This window comes from Bufo bufo, chromosome 3 (genome assembly GCF_905171765.1).
Source record: "Bufo bufo chromosome 3, aBufBuf1.1, whole genome shotgun sequence".
NCBI classification, from domain to species: Eukaryota; Metazoa; Chordata; class Amphibia; order Anura; family Bufonidae; genus Bufo; species Bufo bufo.
Window position 1 is genome coordinate 40,319,112 of NC_053391.1, and position 21,516 is coordinate 40,340,627.

Sequence of the window (21,516 nt, forward strand, 5' to 3'; positions counted from 1 at the left end):
TGATGCGAGAAACATGCTGCATGTGGGAGTGCGATTTCCCATTCTGATCTCCGCTCCTCTGACAGGATTGCAGGGCATTACAATGATTTAGAATGCTGTGCGTCCCTGCCAGACCTGCATCTACTGGATTAAACTGATGGCATTTCAGTAGATTAGAGATCTGGCAGGGACACACAGCATTATACATCATTATACTGTCAGAGGAGCAGGATTCAGAGCAGGAAATCACACTCCCACATGCAGCGCGTTTCCCCCATTGAGATTGCTTGTTTGAAACTAGCCCAAAAGACTGTGGTCTTTCTTACTCTTGGCAGCCCTCCTTCGCCCTTTCATCCTGTTCCCCATCTTCACACAGGTGATGATGCTTCAAGAATATTGCAACTGGTATCATTTGAAAGAGTTGTGACTTCAAGATGATACCGTAAGTAAATCTCTCATATTTTAAACAAAGCAAGCGAGACAAATGACAGTCCTTGGCAGTTGTGCATAAGGGCCCATTCACACATTCATTTTGCGGTCCTGCACACTCCTCCCTATGTTAGAAATGCCCTATTCTTGTCTGCAAAACAGACAAGAATAGGACATGTTTTATGTTTTTTTGCGGAGCCGCGGATCAGACATACGGATGGGGACAACACACAGTGTGCTGAATGGAAACAAATGGGTCTACCCACTCCTGATCCGCACGATATGCGGACCAATAATACGGTCGTGTGAAAGGGCGCCAATAGCGCAAAACTGCCAATTTCCAATCAATGTTCCTGCTTTGCATGAAAACAAGAATCATCTTAGCCAAAAATAACACACATGTACACATCTAGTGCTACGCAATAAGGATGAGCGAACCTGAGGTGTTCAGGTGGAATTCCGTTATGGAGTCCTTTATCACGTAATATAACTGAAATCTATGACAGAATGCCAAACTGAAGCCTTTAAGAGGCATTCCGTCATAATACAAGTCTATGGGCAGCATAACGGATCCGCTTGGTTTCCATTATGCAGGAGTCCTGTCTGTTAAGCTGCCCATAGACTTCTATTATGATGGAATTCCTCTTAAAGGCTTCTGTTTGGCATTCTGTGATAATGGAATGCGACTAGAACCTGAACCTGAGGTTCGCTCATCCCTACTACCCAATAGCAACGTGCACAGAATGACTTACCGGTCACAGCTTAGCGTTGCAATGTACTGTCCTAGAGGATCCCAGGTGACACCCTGCACATAACTCTTATGCTCATTAAATATACACATCTTCTGACCTACAACAGAAGGGACAAGTGCACATTATGGACAAATGTTGAGGTACCCCCAGTATCCTATTACACTTACTGGAGTATATTCACTGATAGATCAGAAGTTATTTCCCCTAACTACATATAAATAGGTATACTACCTATTGCTGAATGAATCTTTGAAGTGAATCGGTGAAGATCTAATTGCTAAATACATCAAATTGTCAGACTGGCTTCAAAGTTTTTTCGAGGTTTTGTCTTCAGCTTCGTGTCACATCAAAGTGCCATCGCATGGTAAACATTGCGCATTGAATAATAATAATACATTTTTTTTTTTAAAAAAGCTAATAAAATCCCACCTTTAACAGCATCCCACATAATAGCCGAATTGTCCACAGACGCTGAAACCATGAAGTTGCTGTCCTGTGTCCAGCTAATGTCGTACACATCTTCCAAGTGACCCCTGCAAAGTTTAGTCGATAATTTTAGGTTTACACTTAGATTAGCCCTTCCCTTTTGCCAGGATAAAAGATATGGCTGTATTAAAAAAAAAAATTCAATCACAGATTTTATATATTCTGTTCACACAATGGCTCCGATTCATAATGTGCTTACGCCTATGATATGTCTAAAAAGTGCTCCAAATTGACAAAATTAGGCTTTCTACCCCCCCCCCCCCCCCCACACAGCAAGCTTGAAAATGGGTGTGGCTTAGCGAGAAGGCGATGGAACTTCACAAGAAGACAGAGGAGACCCAAGATGTGATTTCTGATGAAGGCAGAGGTTCTTTTTCTCCAGGACATTTTTATCTTGGGGGTCATCTGAAGGCAATCGTCTATGCTGTGAAGATACGAGATGTGCAGCACCTGAAACTACGGATACTGGAAGCCTGTGCTAGCATTTCTCCTGCGGTGTTGCTATCAGTGTGTGAAGAGTGGGAGATGAGGGTTGCATTGACAATCCAACACAATGGGCAGCACATTGAACACATTTTATAAGTGGTCAGAAACTTGTAAATAACTCATGAAAGAATAAAGTTACGTTAAAACCAAGCATAAAACACCATTGTTTTTCTTGTGAAATTCCCAATAAGTTTGATGTGTCACATGACCCTCTTCCTATTGAAAAAAACAAAAGTTGGATTCAAAATGGCCACCATGGTCAACACCCATCTTGAAAAGTTTCCCCCCTCACATATACTAATGTGCCACAAACAGGAAGTTAATATCACCAACCATTCCCATTTTATTAAGGTGTACCCATATAAATGGCCCACCCTGTAGATATAATATCCTATTCTTGACCGCATTGCGGACACTAATAGGCATTGTTACAAAAAGACGCAAAAAAATATATATATATCTATGTATGCAACACAGACATCAGCCATATTTTTTGTGGACCACAAAGTACATAGTCGTCTGAATGCACCATAATAAGTCTTACGCAACCGTTCAAACGACCTCTGCCACTAAGATCCTCCTGGGCGGGTTTTTTTCACATGACTGCAGCAGAGACGTGCCTGTATACCACATGTGACCACTGCAGCCAATCATTGCCCTTGAGCCATATACTGCTGTAATAGCTGGTAAAGCGGTTATCCGACCTCCGCGCCCCTCACACAAACAATGTACTTACCTCGCTCCCCGGGTCGCTTCTGAAGCTCGGATGGCTGCCACTGCATCTTTCCATCGCGCGGATGAAAACATTCTGCGATGCTAGGGAGGGCGTGCGCTATGTGAGCTCTCTCTAGCGAGCGGTGTGTGTGTGTGTGGGTCTCAGTCCTCAGATCCCCACCGATCAAAACCTTTGTACGGCGCCACTTTAAATATTCTCCACGTAGTACCCCCCAATCCCACAGGCAGTATTTAGATCATTATCCTGCATATGCATTTGTAAGGAAACCAATAGTGGGTCTAGAACAGAAAAGAATGTCTCCCCCCCGAGGGTTTATAGAAAAACAGATACCTCAGAGATTTAAATACAGTCCAGTTCTCCTTGCTCAACTCAGTCTCCTCCTCTTCGTTAAAAGGAGTAGATTCCACCTCTTTGCTTTCACTTAGTTTCCATAATAATATTACTGCATCTGAAAAAAAAATCTGTATGTATATAAAAATTCTCCAGATATCTACAGCAACGCAGAACATCTGACAGACACACATCTATCTATAAATCACCTTTTAATTCAAGGTAATTTGTTGCAGAGGTCCGGTACAGTTATAATAAATCTACTTACTGCTTTTGCCTGCAAAAGTGACTGCAGGTAAAGCGGTAATCTCTTTTTAGACTGTCACTATTCAACTGCCTGGAAAAAATGCTGCCTCCTGGATCTGTCAGCTAGTGATTAGCCCCCATAGGTAAATGGCAAGTGCCAGTAATGCTGGAAATTTCTTAAACACGGCTATGCTTTTATTTTAATAATTGGCTGAAACTTAAAAGGAATATTAACCCTTAGGATATCGGATGTTTTTCCGTTCTTGCGTTTTTAATTTTCTTCCCTATCTTTCATGAGCCGTAACTTTCATTTCTCCATCTACGCATCCATATGAGGGCTTAATTTTTTGGGGGACAAGTTGAACTTTTTATTGGCACCATTTCATATAGCATACAATGTAGTAGAAAGCGGGAAAAATGTTTTTTAAATAGGGTGAAATAAAATTTTTAAAATATTCCTCCACTGTTTTACAGGTTTTGTCCCTACAGCGCTCTGTGCCCTTATTCTCTGGGTCAGTACAATTACAATACCACATACGTATAGGTTTTAATATATAGATAAAATTAAAACTTTGAAAATATATTTTTTTCACATCACCATATTCTGATCCCCATAATTTTTTCTTATAGTTACATCTACTGATGTGTGGGGGCTCATTTTTCGCGGGACGATCTGTAGTTTTTATTAATACCATTTTGAAGTGTGTATTACATCCATTGAACACAGTAACTTCATGCCTGCTAATGCCCTCAGTTTGGATTCGTTGAGGCTGTCAGCCAACTGACAGCTGAACCCAATAACCTGGAAGTTACATCAGGTCTGGTGTATGGACATGTTACCCCATCCAAAACAGGGCAAACACGACGCACTGGGGGAGATTTCATCAAACTGGTGTAAAGAAGAAATGGCATTGTTGCCCATAGCAACTAATCAGATTCCACCGTTCATTTTTCACAGCTCCTTTGGAAAACGAAAGGTGGAAGCAGATAGCTGTGGAAGGTATGGGCAACTCGGCCAGTTCTACTTTTCTCTAGTTTGATAAATCTCCCCCAGTGTGATTGTGTCAGCTGCTGTACAGAATGGCTTGTGGTTGATGTAGGAGGTGTCATCCATGTCACAGTACAAGTGACTGGATTAGAAACAGACCAGGATACTTGCACGGTCTGGATACACCTAGTGAACACTGAGAAGTAATTTGCATCCATCATGCAAAATTTTTACTACTTTTTGTAAGTTATCCAGGGCTAATTTTAGAGTGGTATTGGCAAGGCTTGCAGCATGGTGTGAACTGTTTGGGAGTGTAAAACCTGGAGACGGGATCCATTTACCAACCCCCTCTAAATAAGCAGCGTTAACATTTCTCAACTGCTGGCTGCATTTTATTTTTGGGCAATATTTTTTTATTTTATTTTTTGCAACTGTTCAAAGAACTTCCACATATTAGGGCAGAATTACTAGTCCTAGATGACCAAAAACCTGTGCTGTCTAGACCTGCATTGATCACAGGCAGGATGAGAAATCTGGTGCAGGTGTAGACACTGACTGACTCTATACCAACTATTAGTTGGCTTGCTTGGAGAATTTTACACCAGAATTGTGGTGCAGTTTTTGGAGCAAAAAGTTGCCTCTTAGACGACATTTCCGGCGAAGCCAGCCCTTTTCAGAGTAGATGCAGAAACTCCAGCAGCAGCGCAGCTCCCGTCCTGAACTTGGGGTCGCATAGCATTATATTGATTTATGATGTTATGTAACCCTTAGGCCTCTTTCAGACGGGCGTTGCGGGAAAAGGTGCGGGTGCGTTGCGGGAACATGCACGATTTTTCAGCGCGAGTGCAAAACATTGTAATGCGTTTTGCACGCGCGTGAGAAAAACGAGATTTTTGTATAACTTACCAGTAAAATCTCTTTCTCGCTCTTCCTTGGGGGACACAGGAAACCTTGGGTATAGCTCATCTCCATAGGAGGCGTGACACTAAGTGAAAGACTGTTAAGCCCCTCCTCCAGCAGCTATACCCTCAGCCTGGAGCGAGCGACTACCAGTTATGTGCCCAAGTAGTTAAAACAAAGGCAAGGATCAACCAAATTAACACCAACAAGTCAAAACTCCCGTCAGGGCAACCAAAACAATGGGTGGGTGCTGTGTCCCCCAAGGAAGAGCGAGAAAGAGATTTTACTGGTAAGTTATACAAAAATCTCGTTTTCTCGCCCAATTCCTTGGGGGACACAGGAAACCTTGGGACGTTCAAAAGCAGTCCACAAATAGGGAGGGACCACAACCCAAAGTGAATTAAAGCACCATAGGCATTAAGGCACCGCCGCCTGCAAGACCAGGCGGCCCAAAGCAGCATCCGCCGATGCATAAGTGTTCACCTTGTAGAACTTTGTGAAAGTGTGCAAAGAAGACCAGGTGGCCGCCTTACACAATTGTTCAGCCGAAGCTCGATTTCGCTGAGCCCAGGAAGCCCCGACCGCTCTGGTAGAATGAGCGGTAACACCAAAGGGCGGTTCCCTGCCCTTAGCACTGTAAGCCTCAGCAATAGCCATCTTGATGAAGCGGGCAATAACCACTTTAGATGCCGCCAGCCCCCTGCGCGGACCCTCCGGAACCACAAATAGAGAATCCGAGCGCCGAAAGGGTCTAGTTACATCCAAGTAGATCCTCAGAGCCCTAACAACATCCAGACGGTGAAGATCCCGTTCCCGAGGATGAGACGGGGACGGGCACAGAGAAGGAAGGATAATATCTTCATTCAGGTGAAAAGCGGACACCACCTTCGGAAGGAAATCCGGAACCGGGCGGAGAACCACCTTGTCCTGGTGAAAAACCAAGAGGGGTTCTACGCAAGAAAGTGCCGCCAATTCAGACACACGCCGAAGAGACGTGATGGCTACGAGGAAAAAAACTTTGCAAGACAACAAGCGAAGGGAAACCCTGCGCAAAGGCTCGAAAGGAGAAGATTGGAGAGCCGTCAGCACAACATTAAGATCCCAAGATGGAACGGGAGCGCGATACGGGGGAGCATAGTGAGCAACCCCCTGCAGAAAAGTCTTAACTGGACCGAGCGGAGCCAGAGGTCGCTGAAAAAGGATCGAAAGCGCTGAGATCTGACCCTTTAGGGTACTGAGACCCAAACCCAAGTCCAGACCAGACTGCAAGAAGGATAAAATCGTGGGGAGAGAAAACCGAAGGGGATGAACATCTAAGGTCTCGCAGAAGTTCAAATAGGCCCGCCAGGTTCGGTAATAAATCCTGGACGATGCCGGTTTACGCGCACGAATCATGGTACGGACCACGTCAGCAGAAAACCCCCGCCGCGTTAGGACCGCGGTCTCAATAGCCACGCCGCTAAACGTAGCGACCCTAAATGCTGGTGGAAGATCGGCCCTTGAGAGAGGAGGTCTTCTCTTAGAGGCAGAGGCAAGGGGGCGTCTGCCAGGAGCAACATAAGGTCGGCGTACCAAGGACGACGAGGCCAATCCGGGGCTATTAGGATCGCAGGCGTGCCCTCCGCCGCGATCTTCCGAAGGACTCGTGGAAGAAGAGGCAGGGGCGGAAAAACGTAGAGGAGAGAGAACTCCGTCCAGGGAAGGACGAGCGCGTCCGCGCCGTAAGCATCCGGATCCTTGGTTCTGGCCATGAAGGTGGGGAGCTTGTGGTTGAATCTGGAGGCCATGAGATCCACGTCCGGACGACCCCAACGGAGGCAAAGAGACTCGAAGACGTCGGGGTGCAGAGACCACTCGCCCGGGTCGATCGTCGTCCGGCTGAGGAAATCCGCCGCCCAATTGTCCACCCCCGGGATGTAAATGGCCGAAATGGCTGGAACATGAACTTCCGCCCAGCAAAGGATTAGAGACACCTCCCTCATTGCTGCCGCGCTGCGAGTGCCCCCTTGATGATTTATGTATGCCACAGCCGTGGCATTGTCCGATTGGACACGAACAGGGTGACCCTGAAGCAGCGAAGTCCAATGCCGGAGTGAGAGGAGAATCGCCCTCAGCTCCAGAACGTTGATCGGCAGTTTGGACTCCGATGGAGACCAAGTGCCTTGTACGGACCGAGGAGGAAACACCCCCCCCCAACCCCGCAGACTGGCATCGGTGGTAATCACCAACCAAGTTATCGGTAGGAAGGACTTCCCTTGGAGAGGGGTCCGTAACCACCAGAGTAGAGAGGAGCGAACCTGGGGGGGAAGGGGAAAGTGCTGATCCAGACTTTCCTGGGACTTGTCCCATGCGGACAGAATGGCAGTCTGAAAGGTGCGGGAGTGATACTGCGCGTAGGGGATTGCTTCGAAACAGGATACCATCTGTCCCAAGACCCGCATGCTGAACCGGAAGGAAGGACGGCGGTGGTTCAGAAGGCTCTGAACCGACCGATGAAGGAGCTGGCGCTTCTCTGACGGAAGCCGAACCTCCGCTGCATCTGTATCCAGCAGCATCCCTAGAAAGATCAGTTGCCTGGATGGAACAAGAGCGGATTTGGGAAGATTGATAATCCAACCGAACCGGCGTAAGGTTTGTAGCGAGAGGTCCACACTGGCAGATGTCAGTGACAGAGAGGGTGCCTTGATAAGGAGATCGTCCAAATATGGAAGAAGAAAAACTCCCCTGGAACGAAGTAAGGCGAGGACAGGGGCTAGGACCTTTGTGAAAACGCGAGGGGCTGTCGCCAGCCCGAAGGGGAGGGCAACGAACTGGTAGTGGTCGGACCCCACTGCAAAGCGCAGAAAGCACTGATGACACCGAGCGATTGGAATATGAAGGTAGGCGTCCTGGATGTCGATAGAGGCCAGGAACTCCCCTTTTTCCAGAGAGGCCACCACCGACCTGAGAGACTCCATCCGGAACCGCTGAAGACGAAGGAAACGGTTTAACCGTTTTAAATCCAGAATGGGACGAACCGAGCCTTCCTTTTTGGGGACCACAAAAAGGTTCGAATAGAACCCTTTGAATCTTTCCTCCATAGGAACCGGAGCGATGACCCCCTTGTCCAGAAGGGTACGAGTGGCAGTAAAGAAATCGGCCGCCCTTTGGGGATCTCGAGGAACCCGGGAGCGAAAGAACCGAACTGGGGGGAGGGACGCAAACTCGAGTTTGTACCCGGAAGACACCACCTCGAGAGCCCAGGCGTCGGAGACGTGCGTCTGCCAGAAGTCCCTGAACAGGAGGAGACGTCCCCCCACCCGGGTGGGTGGGGGCGCACCTTCAGGTAGGGTTCTGCTTGGTCGCGGGAGGACGAGCAGGCTGTGACTTGCGCCAGGAGGGCTGGGTCCGAAAAAAAGGCTTCTTACGTCTGTCTTGGACAGGGTTAGAGGATGGACCTGAAGTGGTGCGAGGTGTGGGAGCTCTGCGGGAAGACCTGAAGCGAGAAAAGGTGGGACGGCCTCGAGTGGTGCTCCTAGTCCTTGATTGGGGAAGATGTGTACTCTTCCCTCCCGTGGCTTCAGAGATGATTTCATCCAAGCGGGCCCCGAACAATCGAGAACCAGTGAAGGGAAGGCCAGTAAGAGACCGCTTTGACGTGGCGTCCGCCGTCCAAACCTTTAACCAAAGCTCCCTTCTAGCCGAAACGGCCAGGGCAGATGAACGGGCTATAAGAGCCCCCGCATCCAGGGATGCCTCACAGACAAATTTTCCGGCTTGAACGATAAGTTGGGCCAGAGCGCGGAGGTCCTGAATGGGAACGTCGGATTCAAGCTCCTGATCCAGCTGAGACGCCCATTCTGAAACCGCTTTTCCAGCCCAAGCGGAGGCAAAGACCGGCCTGAGGGCGGAACCGGAGGCTGCAAAGATACCCTTTGTAATGGCCTCTATCCGGCGATCTTCCGTGGATTGTAAGGAAGAACCATCTGCAACGGGAATAGCCGTGCTTTTGGACAAACGGGCCACAGGGGGGTCGACTTTAGGTGGTGACGCCCAGTTTGTAATGCAATCCGCCGGGAATGGATAACAGATATCCAACTTCTTAGGCGGGGTAAAACGGGCATCAGGACGGGCCCAGGCCTTAGAAACCACCGACGAGAAGTCAGCGTGGAGGGGAAAAACCGCAGACGCCTGTTTTTGGCGAAAAAAGGAAACACTGGCCTTTTCAGAATTAGGAGGGTCATCGTGAATCTTAAAGGTATCACGGATATTGTTAATAAGATGGCCCACAGCAGAAGCCAGCTTTGAAGGCAAGGCCGAGTCCATATCCCAATCAGAATCGGCTAGTTCCCCTTCAGAGGGCATATCCTGTAATGAGGAAGGACCCGACTGAGGGCGCACCCTTGGGGGTGATACCGAAGCATCCGAGGATGATAGGTGCTCCGCCCTGGACCGCTTCTGGAGTTGACGGACTCTGGAGGTGTCGCCTGGAGAGAGAGACTCAGACGGGTCAGCTAAGGTAGCGGACCCGGAGGGCCCAGCAGGGGAATTATCCAGCTGCGGTAAGGGCAATGTATCTGCAAGGCGGCCCACAACATTAGTGAGACTGACCACAGTCTGGGAAAGGGATCTAGCCCAGTCAGGGGGATCCAAGAGGCCAGGGGGTGACACAGCAGATGGCGGACCCTGTAATGGGGCTTTGCAAGCCGAGCAATGCGGGTCAGGCTGCCCTTGAGGAAGGGGTGCCTTACATGCGGTGCAGGTATGATACCAAGGACCAGCAGGCACTGAGGGGTCAGACATGTTGGCTGGAAGTAATATACAAAAACGTCCAGGCCAGAGGGCTGCAGTGCTGGAAGGGGTCAACAGTCCTACCAGGTCACAGTGGGAGCAGACGGCACAGCAGCGGCAACAGCAGCGGCAACAGCAGCGGTCCTCAGAGCCCTGAGGTAATCTGTCCTGAGAGCAGGCAGGCACGAAGAGGAGGCGGGGCTAGTGAGGAGCGGGAAGAAAGACGTCCGCCCCTTGACTGAAGCCTAACATGTACAGTGGAACGGAACGAAGCTCCGCCCACCGATAAAACTTCTCGCGCGCGCGCGTGATTCAAAATATTACATGCCGCCGAAACCCCACAGAATAATGTCCCCCGTTCACTTCCATATAAGTGGAGGCGAACGCACACCAGTGGCCGGACAAGAGCGTGCGCTTGTCAGAATATCAGCCGACAGTTGAACACAGCCGCAGTACACGTGTGCCTGCTATCCAGCAGCTGATAACGAAAGGCGGCCCACGGCCGCCGCACCTGAGGTAAAACTGCGCTGTAACCCTCCCCCACGAGCATCGCTCCGCTTTTGCCCCACACACAAAGGAGCCGCAGGACTCACAGCTAAGAGAGCTGTAACTTGTAACTGACATGAAGGTCAGGCAGAGGGGACAGCAGCATCAGGCCCTAACGGGGGGGGGGGGGGGGGGGGAGGGGGTAGAACGGCTGCACAGCCACCTCACCATCGACGTTTTCACCCTCTGTCCATCCAGCAGGGACGCCCCTTCAGCCACTGGCACCGAAGTGGCAGGGAGCTGGAGAGGGGCTTGCAGGTGGGCGACCCTTGTGCTGGCGGGATGCAGGGGAGCTGGGCTGCCCTGGTCCTCCTTTTCTTCTGTGGGGGAGGCAGCAGTGCGGATAACCGGCACTGGCGCAGCTCAACCCCGGGAAAACAGAGAGGTCTAATGCGACTCTGTTGTCCCTGTTGAAAAAAGGAAAAAAAGTTGAAAATAATAAAAGAGAAAAAATAAAATCTTTAGCAAAGACAGCTCTGCAGTGCAGAGAGTGTCTTGCCTCCTTGACACTAAGCAAAAAACTGGTAGTCGCTCGCTCCAGGCTGAGGGTATAGCTGCTGGAGGAGGGGCTTAACAGTCTTTCACTTAGTGTCACGCCTCCTATGGAGATGAGCTATACCCAAGGTTTCCTGTGTCCCCCAAGGAATTGGGCGAGAAAATCAGCATGTTTGGTACCCAAACCCGAACTTCATCACAGAAGTTCGGGCTTGGGATCGGTGTTCTGTAGATTGCTATTATTTTCCCTTATAACCATGTTATAAGGGAAAATAATAGCATTCTTAATACAGAATGCATAGTACAATAGCGCTGGAGGGGTTAAAAAAATAATAAAAAATAATTAAACTCACCTTAATCCATTTGATCACGCAGCCCGGCATCTCTTTTGTCTTTTTTGCTATGTGCAGGAAAAGAACCTGTGGTGATGTCACTCCGGTCATCACATGGTCCATGGTAAAAGATCATGTGACGGACCATGTGATGATCGGAGTGACGTCACCACAGGTCCTTTTCCTGCACAAAGCAAAAAAGAAGACAGAAGAGAAGCCGGGCTGCGCGAGCAAGTGGATTAAGGAGAGTTTAATTATTATTTTTTTAACCCCTTCAGCGCTATTGTACTATGCATTCTGTATTCAGAATGCTATTATTTTCCCTTATAACCATGTTATGAGGGGAAATAATAATGATCGGGTCCCCATCCCAATCGTCTCCTAGCAACTGTGTGTGAAAATCGCACTGCATCCGCACTTGCGATTTTCACGCAACCCCATTCATTTCTATGGGGCCTGCGTTACGTGAAAAACCCACAAAGAGGAGCATGCTGCGATTTATACTAAACGCACAAGTGATGCGTGAAAATCACCGGTCGTGTGCACAGCCCCATAGAAATGAATGGGTCAGGATTCAGTGCGGGTGCAATGCGTTCACCTCCCGCGCGGAATACTCGCCCGTGTGAAAGGGGCCTTACAGCTCTGGAATGTATTGGATAACACTGACAGCAATATTTCACTGTTATCCAATACATTTCAGACCTCTAAGTCCCCTTTTACACGAGTGAGCTTTCCATGCAGGTACGATTGGTTAAGTGAACGCATAGCACCTGCACTGAATCCTGACCCATTCATTTCAGTGGGTCTGTGTACATCAGTTCTGCGTTCCCTGTTCTATATTCTGTGTTTTTCACGCAGCCCTGGCCCCATAGAAGAGAATGGAGCTTCAGTGAAAAACGTGAGGGTGCAATGCGTTTTTCACTGATGGTTGCTAAGAGATGTTGTTTGTAAACCTTCAGTTTATCACACGCGTGAAAAACACATTGCACCCGCGCTGAAAAAACTGAACGCAATCGCAGACAAAACTGACTGAACTTGCTTGCAAAATAGTGCGAGTTTCACTGAACGCATCCGAAGCCAATCCATATCGTTCGTGTGAAAGAGGCCTAAACATCATAATTCACTATAATGCTATGTGACACCGGCCGTTCTGGAAGTTTAAGACGGGTGCTGCGCTTCGAGTCTGGAAGGTGACACTCGCTCGTCTGAAAGCGTCCTAAGGCTAATTCCACACAGACAAGTTTGCTCTATTTCCCATAGCGAACATCGCTCCTCTGACCATTTCTGATCGCAGGTCTACAGTACTGTACTTACATTATGCTGTGAACTCCAATCCCAGCGGCTACAACAGGTTGCGCACTGAATATTACTGCTGATGATGCAGGCACAGTCCCTGAGCAATGTAATAGTATGGTGTGACGTGGCAATGGGTTAAAGCAGCGATCAAGGCGAGTCTTCCTACGCTACGCATTATTAAGCCTACTGAATAACATTACAGTGGGGCTTTGACCCAGTCAGAGACAGCTGATAACAGGGAGCAATAGCCTGTACCCAACAGCAAAGCAACGGTAAACTTTTAGGTCAAGCAACAATTTTACATTCCACATTAGAAGAAACCAATGATAGAAACCACAGAAACTTGAAAGCGGAAAATGTAAAATGAACCTTACCATCTCCACCTGATGCCAAGATCTCCCCATTGGTGGAGAATCGCACAACGTTGACGGCCTTGGTGTGACGAGAGAGACTGGCTAGAAACTCTACCACTGCTTTCCCTTCTTCATTTTTCTCCACCTTCCATAGCTGACAAAAGAAAGAAAAGGAACAATCAAGTCTCTAAAAAATGAAAACGTCTGTTATTGTCTGGGCCATAGATCTCATTAAGGTCACTGTCAACAAAACCACGGGTCTTTTCACTTTGTATGTGGCTACCAACTGACTCAGATTTTAGAGGACTAATCGCCTTTCTACAGGTTTGTATGTATCTGATCTGTGGGGGGGGGGGGGGGGCGCCCAACTGCTGGGGCCCCCACTTGTCACAACAACAGGGTCAAACATCTGCAGTTCTGCTCTATTCATCCCTATGCCAACGAGAAGTCGACTACAGCACTCGGCTATCACCAGCAGTAACAGAGATTACCGGAGTGGTAGTACAAATATGCTACCATTTATTCACCGAGACTTTAATCTTGTGCTTGGTGGAGGGGTCAAGCGGTTGCACCCCCAACCAAACAGATCCTTATCCCCATCTGAGGTGAGGGACAATCCTTTTAAATCCAACATATGTGAACATACCTTCACAATCCCCCCACCCCCCCATACTGAAATTCCAGTTCTGCGTGCAATCTCTCTTAACGCCTTTAGATCCAACCCGACACGTCCACCACAAACTACAGTCCTCGGCTTCAGCTGATGAAAAGGGTGTTAGCTGTACCCCCCAAATACCCCTTCCTCAAGCTGCAAGACAAAGGGGTGTAAAGTACAGTTGTGGCCAAAAGTTTTGAGAATTACATAAATATTGGAAATTGGAAAAGTTGCTGCTTAAGTTTTTATAATAGCAATTTGCATATACTCCAGAATGTTATGAAGAGTGATCAGATGAATTGCATAGTCCTTCTTTGCCATGAAAATTAACTTAATCCAAAAAAACCTTTCCACTGCATTTCATTGCTGTCATTAAAGGACCTGCTGAGATCATTTCAGTAATCGTCTTGTTAACTCAGGTGAGAATGTTGATGAGCACAAGGCTGGAGATCATTATGTCAGGCTGATTGGGTTAAAATGGCAGACTTGACATGTTAAAAGGAGGGTGATGCTTGAAATCATTGTTCTTACATTGTTAACCATGGTGACCTGCAAAGAAACGCGTGCAGCCATCATTGCGTTGCATAAAAATGGCTTCACAGGCAAGGATATTGTGGCTACTAAGATTGCACCTCAATCAACAATTTATAGGATCATCAAGAACTTCAAGGAAAGAGGTTCAATTCTTGTTAAGAAGACTTCAGGGCGTCCAAGAAAGTCCAGCAAGCGCCAGGATCGTCTCCTAAAGAGGATTCAGCTGCGGGATCGGAGTGCCACCAGTGCAGAGCTTGCTCAGGAATGGCAGCAGGCAGGTGTGAGCGCATCTGCACGCACAGTGAGGCCAAGACTTTTGGAAGATGGCCTGGTGTCAAGAAGGGCAGCAAAGAAGCCACTTCTCTCCAAAAAAAACATCAGGGACAGATTGATCTTCTGCAGAACGTTTGGTGAATGGACTGCTGAGGACTGGGGCAAAGTCATATTCTCCGATGAAGCCTCTTTCCGATTGTTTGGGGCATCTGGAAAAAGGCTTGTCCGGAGAAGAAAAGGTGAGCGCTACCATCAGTCCTGTGTCATGCCAACAGTAAAGCATCCTGAGACCATTCATGTGTGGGGTTGCTTCTCATCCAAGGGAGTGGGCTCATTCACAATTTTGCCCAAAAATACAGCCATGAATAAAGAATGGTACCAAAACACCCTCCAACAGCAACTTCTTCCAACAATTCAACAACAGTTTGGTGAAGAACAATGCATTTTCCAGCACGATGGAGCACCGTGCCATAAGGCAAAAGTGATAACTAAGTGGCTCGGGGACCAAAATGTTGACATTTTGGGTCCATGGCCTGGAAACTCCCCAGATCTTCTTCCCATTGAGAACTTGTGGTCAATCCTCAAGAGGCGGGTGGACAAACAAAAACCCACTAATTCTGACAAACTCCAAGAAGTGATTATGAAAGAATGGGTTGCTATCAGTCAGGAATTGGCCCAGAAGTTGATTGAGAGCATGCCCAGTCGAATTGCAGAGGTCCTGAAAAAGAAGGGCCAACACTGCAAATACTGACTCTTTGCATAAGGCCTCATGACCGTTGTGTGCATCCGTGGCCGTTGTTCCGTTTTCCGTGATTTTCTGCGGACCCATTGACTTTCAATGGGTCCGTTGAAAACTCGGAAAATGCACCGTTGTTCATCTGCGGCCGTGATCCGCGGTTCCTGTCCGTCAAAAAAATATGACCTGTCCTATTTTTTTGACGGACAACGGTTCACGGACCCATTAAAGTCAATGGATCCGTGAAAAAAAACAGATCACGGACCTACGGACCCTGTTTTTGCGGACCTTAAAAAAAACGGTCGTGTGCACGAGGCCTAAATGTCATGTAATTGTCGATAAAAGCCTTTGAAACATATGAAGTGCGTGTAATTATATTTCACTACATCACAGAAACAACTGAAACAAAGATCTAAAAGCAGTTTAGCAGCAAACTTTGTGAAAACTAATATTTGTGTCATTCTCAAAACTTTTGGCCACAACTGTACAGCTGGCTTAGTTGCCCATAGCAACCAATCAGATTCCACGTTTCATTTTCCAAAGAAGCTGTGAAAAATGAAAAGGTGAAATCTGATTGGTTGCTATAGGCAACTAAGCCAGTTGTACTTTACACTGCATCTTCAGTCCTCAAGAAAAATGATACAATGGAGATCATCAAGTTCTAGACTGGATCAGAGGGCAGAATTAGCACCTACTTATAGAAGCTGCTGTGAACGGCATCTCCATGTTGGGGAGCAGAGATGACTGAAAGGCTTTGCCTCACCCAGAGAATACCCGGCCTATTCGGCTACATACACAAGTCGGATTTGACATGGATTTTGGTGCGGATTACGCGTCAGTATCAGATAGTATTCTGTATCCCAGGCAGAGAGGTCACAGTAACTCTTACACAGGCGTCAGACACCAGTACAAGCAACGAGTCATTTAATACAGTTGGCACGTGGCCTCAATGACTGGAAACAAATAATTTAGATTTAACCCATCAGATGCTGGGGCCAATAAGCAACAGCAGCATCCTGTCCCCGGATGTTTTGATACGTGCGACAGGGAGATGCAGCAGCGGCTGCGCAGGTGCCGGGGAGCGAGGCAAGTACAATTTGTGTGAGGGGCATTATAGGGGATGACCCCTTTAAGCAGCAGGGCTGAATAGGAAACTAGTAAAAATCTCGGACTATTGCAGTCTATGGTATAAACAAACAACCATATGATTAAGTCCCCTATGGGGACAAAAAAAGAAAAGCATCTTTTGTTTAATTTTCTAAAAAGGGGTTGTCTCTCACTTCAGCAAATGGCATTTATCATGTAGAGAAAGTTAATACAAGGCACTTACTAATGTATTGCGATTGTCCATATTGCCTCCTTTGCCGGCTGGATTCATTTTTCCATCACATTAAACACTGCTTTTTTCCATGGTTACGACCACCCTGCAATCCACCAGTGGAGGCCGTGCTTGGAAACTATAGGAAAAAGTGTCGGCCTCTCTGGTGGCCGGGACCATGGGAACGCACACAGACCGGTGTTTTTTTTCTCCTATAGTGTGCAAGCACGACCACCATTGATGGATTGCAGGGTGGTCGTAACCATGGAAACAAGCAGTGTATAATGTGATGGAAAAATGAATCCATGATCATGGATCAATCATGTGTGGCGATCAGGAAAAAAAATATTAAAATGTTCTGGATGCCTAAATAAGACAATCCAAACACTTTTTATTATTACTGGTTTCCCTGCATACTGTAAATAGGTACTTTCTAACGTTATGCATGCCTATTTATTTGAATTATTGCAAATTTTGTGCTCTACAAAAATGTAGTCTGACCGCTGCCAATGCATTTGAACATCAACCTTTTTTTTTTTTTTTTTGAGCAGAAAAAAATATAAAAAATAAGTAGCACGCTGCAGGTTCCCACGATTTCTGCACCAAAAAGCTTTTTGATAAGTCCATTGCCGCTAAACCTTACTGGAGCCGTAGCACCGAGGCAGAAGTGATTTTAGATGCAGATCTTGGAGTAAGAATCCACCTACACAACAACATTTATCGTTAAAAAGTCTGGCCACATATTTTCTAATGACTGTCAATGGTGTCGCAACGTGACAACACAAAATCCAATTTTTGGATGCATTGCTCGACTTTTCAGCGACAAATGTCACTCTGAAAGTTGTTGTATTTGCAATCTACAAACCTAATATTTGCCAATTCAACTCATCTATGGATTCCAGTTGCTGGAGAACCATCAAAATATTTCTTTTGTCCACCATTTATAAAATCGACTTGTCGGTGCCCCCCCCCCCCCCCGCCCTGTATGGGCTTCTACATAATAAACTCACCCGCACTGCAGTATCAACCCCGGCAGAGGCCAGTCTGTTATATTTGTGGTTGCCATGCTGAAAATCGACGCTGTACACCGGCTCGCGGTTGTGCCAGGAAATCTCACAGGTGATGACCTTCATTCTGAAGAGAAAGAAAGAGACAGATTACGGAACATAATCAAATCCCAACAGGTCCTGGTGGGGTGCACTTAGTAATCATCTATCAGAGCGACTGCAAAGTGGACGATGAGAAGAGAAACTGGACTGTGGCAGCTAGATAGTCAATGGCAGGGGGTGAAGAGCCTCCCTAGCGTCACCCGCGATGCAGGGGAGGCAAGACACCATCAGCATCTGCCATTGGCTGCACCGTACCCCCCCCCCCCCCCCAGGCAGATGTTTTCATCAGGGACCAGCAGCGGCGGCCGTGCGGGAAGGGAGGTGAGTGTATTGTGTGTGAGGGGCTGGGGTGTATGCTGCAGCATTACCCCTTTAAGCGGGGTCCGAGTTCTGAGCTTGTATAGCGCCCTCTCCCGTCACTGCAGGAGAAGAAGGGAGAGACTCAATAGGAAGTCTATGGAGCAATCTTACTTCCATCCACTGCAGCGAGGAGAGAATGCTTCCGTCTCCTCGTTCTATCAGCGGGGGTCTCAGCACTCGGACCCCCACTGAAAACAGCTATAACATATCAGAAGTTTTGTGAAAGCTCAGTGACCCTTTAAAGGGGTTGTCTCCTCATGGACAATAGGGGCATATCACTAGGATATGCCCCCAAGTGGTGGCCGGACCGGAGTCCTCCAGCCACCACCTTGTGGGGCTCCGTTCTCAATATAGGTGTGGGTCTCAGCAGTGGGACCCTCACCTATAAGACAATGGGGGCATATCCTAGCAATATGCCCCATTGTCCATGATGAGACAACCATTGCTGTCAGCCAACAGTCATCCCTAAGCTGAGTGCATGTGTTATCAATGGGGGGGGAGGGGGACCCCTGTGGATAACAAAGGACTGGGCATGCTGAAATCCAACATACCTACTGATAATGTCAGACGAGAGCTGGAGGACCCCTGTACATGCAAGAAAGGCGGCTGAGGCTGCCAAAACTACAGCTCCCGGCATGATTAGAGACCACAGTGGTAATAATTTGAGCGGGCGCAAACAGCCCCCACCTCCCCAAAACTCTCACTCCGGGATACTCCTCGAGTTAGGATTTGGGAAATACACCTATAAAGGGGTTTTCTGAGACTTTTACACTAATCTGTGGGGCTCCGACACCCCCGCCTGATCAGCTGTTTGAGAAGGCGGTGGGACTTCTGTGAGCTTTTCCTAGAACGAGTGACGACACAGTCATCGGTCACATGACCCAGGAGCAGCTCAGCCCCATAGAAGTCAATGCGCGATACCGAGCACGGCCACTATACAATGTATGGCGCTGTGCTTGGTGAGCTGCAAGCACCAGTGCCTTCTCAAACAGCTCATCAGAGGGGATCAAATACTGATGACAAATTGGGAGGATCTACGCTTGCTGTCATTGAATGAGAATCCTCTTGGATACATCTGTATCTGGACTATAGCTCACACTTATGGCAGGACCAGCTGTGTACCTGCTTGCTGTCAGTGAACAGCAGCACCCTTGATCACAGTCAGAGGCGGTAAACATGTCCATAGCTGGTCCTGATCTCCTAGAAGTGGACACCAGTCCAGACACTGGGGGAGATTTATCAAACTGGTGTAAAGTAGAAATGGCTTAGCTGCCCATAACAACCAATCAGATTCCACCTTTCATTTTGCACAGCTCCTTTGGAAAATGAAAGGTGGAATCTGATTGGTTGCTATGGGCAGCTAAGCCATTTCTACTTTACACCAGTTTGATAGATGCCCCTCGGGCTCTGTTCACACTTACATAGGAGGCTTCAGATCGCTGCTGGTGATGCAGTTGGGGCCCCCCAGTTTCTACAGCTGTGGGGGCCCAGAAATAAGAGTTTACCTGCAGTCCTATGTAAATCTGGAGCATTGTTGTGTCACATGACAAACTCGGCTCTGCTGCACACACACTATATAAATACATATTAGCATTGTTATAAACCCTATCATACATTATACACAGCCCAAGCAGACACTCTCCCATCCCCCACACGCGCAGTTGAGGAGGCTGGGAGTTGTAGTCCATGTGATAAAATAGGGATGATGATGATGCTGCAGTCAGCGATGAAAACGGACCGTTACCGTCTTGCCTGATCTCAGACACACGCCATTATAGATTATTACAGACACAGCCATGCTCCTGCTGCATTATAAATGAGCCCCATCCAACCCAGGCGATACCGTCCCAGTCTGCACTAAACCCTGCAAGGTGCATACAGCGCTACACGACTGCGGTCCGGTGGTAGAATAGGGCTGAGAGCCGCCGGGGATCCTCCGGAAGCGGGACTTACCTCACGACACGACCGGCACCGTCCGCGGTTTGACTGAAGAAACTTTCCCGCCCGCGCGTCTGTCCAGTTACTCGGAGTCTCGGCTGCAGCAGCGCCACCTGGCGGCGGGGAGGAGGAGCAGCGCGGCGCTGTGCGGCCGCCTGAGAGAAGCAAAGGCGACAACCACTGAGAGCCGCCTTCAGGGACATTTCAGTTGTCAGGAACTTACACATAATATGCAGACCACAAAAGAGCGCCCCATAGCCAGCCCCTTCCATAATCTGAGCAGCTTCAGGCTGGGTTCACACCTGAGCGTATTCGATAAGCGCTTTTTTGAGGCGTTTTTGTATTTTGGAAACGCGCGTAGTACGCGCTTTTGTGTGATTAACCACAGAGGCATCCAATGAAAAACTGCGACAATACGCCCCAAAGAAGCTCCTGTACTTCTTGGGGCGTAGGGCGTTTTACAGCGCGTTCGTACCCGCGGTAAAACGCTCAGGTGAGAACCATGCCCATAGGGAAACATTGGTTTTTCCCTGTTGAGCGTTTTACAGCACGTAGGAACGCTCTGTAAAAACGCTCAGGTGTGAACCCAGCCTCAGTCTTTAAGAAGTGCTGTCCCCATTTCTCTGTTCTGGTTTAGGAACAGGAAAACAAAAAAATAATAAAAAACAAAAAACCGTAATCTACAAATAAGTGACATGACAGACGCTAGTTTTTTTGCGTGGATTTTAGTGCATATTCCACGCTGAATCCGCATAAAATCCACGCTGCAGTTCATACGACCGCACACGCGGCGGGGCTGACCCACATGCAACGGGCCTAATCCGTGTGCGGACGAATAGACGACATCGTGGATTCCCATTGAAAACAATGGAAGGTGGATTTTTGTGCGGATTCGGCATGGAATAGCTGTAAAATCTGAGCAGAAAACCTGTTTTTCCGAGACTTTAATACTGATGGCCTATTCTCAGGATAGGTCATCTCATCAATATCTGACACCCGGGACCCCGTCTTTCAGCTGTCCGAGAAGGCGCCGGCGCTCACAGTAGTACCGCGGCCTTCTCTCAGCTTTCCCTAGGCCAGTGGAAAGCTGGCATCACGCATCGCTCACGTGGCCTAGGAGCAGCTCAGCCCCATAGAAGTGACTGGGGCTGAGCCGCAATACTAATCACGGCCACTATACCACATACGGCGCTGTGCTTGGTGAGCTGAGAGAAGGCCGCGGCGCTCACAGGAGCGGCGGTGTCTTCTCAACTCCCGGGGTCGGACCCCCACCAGTCAGAGGATAGATCATCAGTATCAAAGTCTCGGAAAACCCCTTTAATCAGACCTCAGATCAGACAAACAAAAATCACCTCACCCCTCCTGTTCCAGTCGCCGCTCCTGAGATCCAGCCCTCGTCCTGATCTTCCTGCCGTGCTGGGACTCCACACCGACGTCCTCACACTGTGCGCAGGCGCCAGCAGAAGAAG

General features: G+C 48.2%; 1 protein-coding gene across 1 annotated transcript in view; it reads right to left on the reverse strand.

The window, feature by feature from the left end:
* Positions 1-20,111, reverse strand: part of CHAF1B (chromatin assembly factor 1 subunit B) — a 34,933-nt gene extending 14,822 nt beyond the window's left edge. The window contains exons 1-6 of the mRNA XM_040423112.1: positions 20,063-20,111; positions 17,651-17,774; positions 13,146-13,278; positions 3,199-3,316; positions 1,590-1,693; positions 1,161-1,257 (exon numbers count right to left, since the gene is read on the reverse strand). Of these exons, the coding sequence (XP_040279046.1) occupies positions 1,161-1,257; positions 1,590-1,693; positions 3,199-3,316; positions 13,146-13,278; positions 17,651-17,773 (575 nt within the window). The 5' untranslated portion in view covers position 17,774; positions 20,063-20,111. The remainder of the gene's footprint in view (positions 1-1,160; positions 1,258-1,589; positions 1,694-3,198; positions 3,317-13,145; positions 13,279-17,650; positions 17,775-20,062) is intronic.
* Between the last annotated feature and the right edge of the window lie 1,405 nt (positions 20,112-21,516).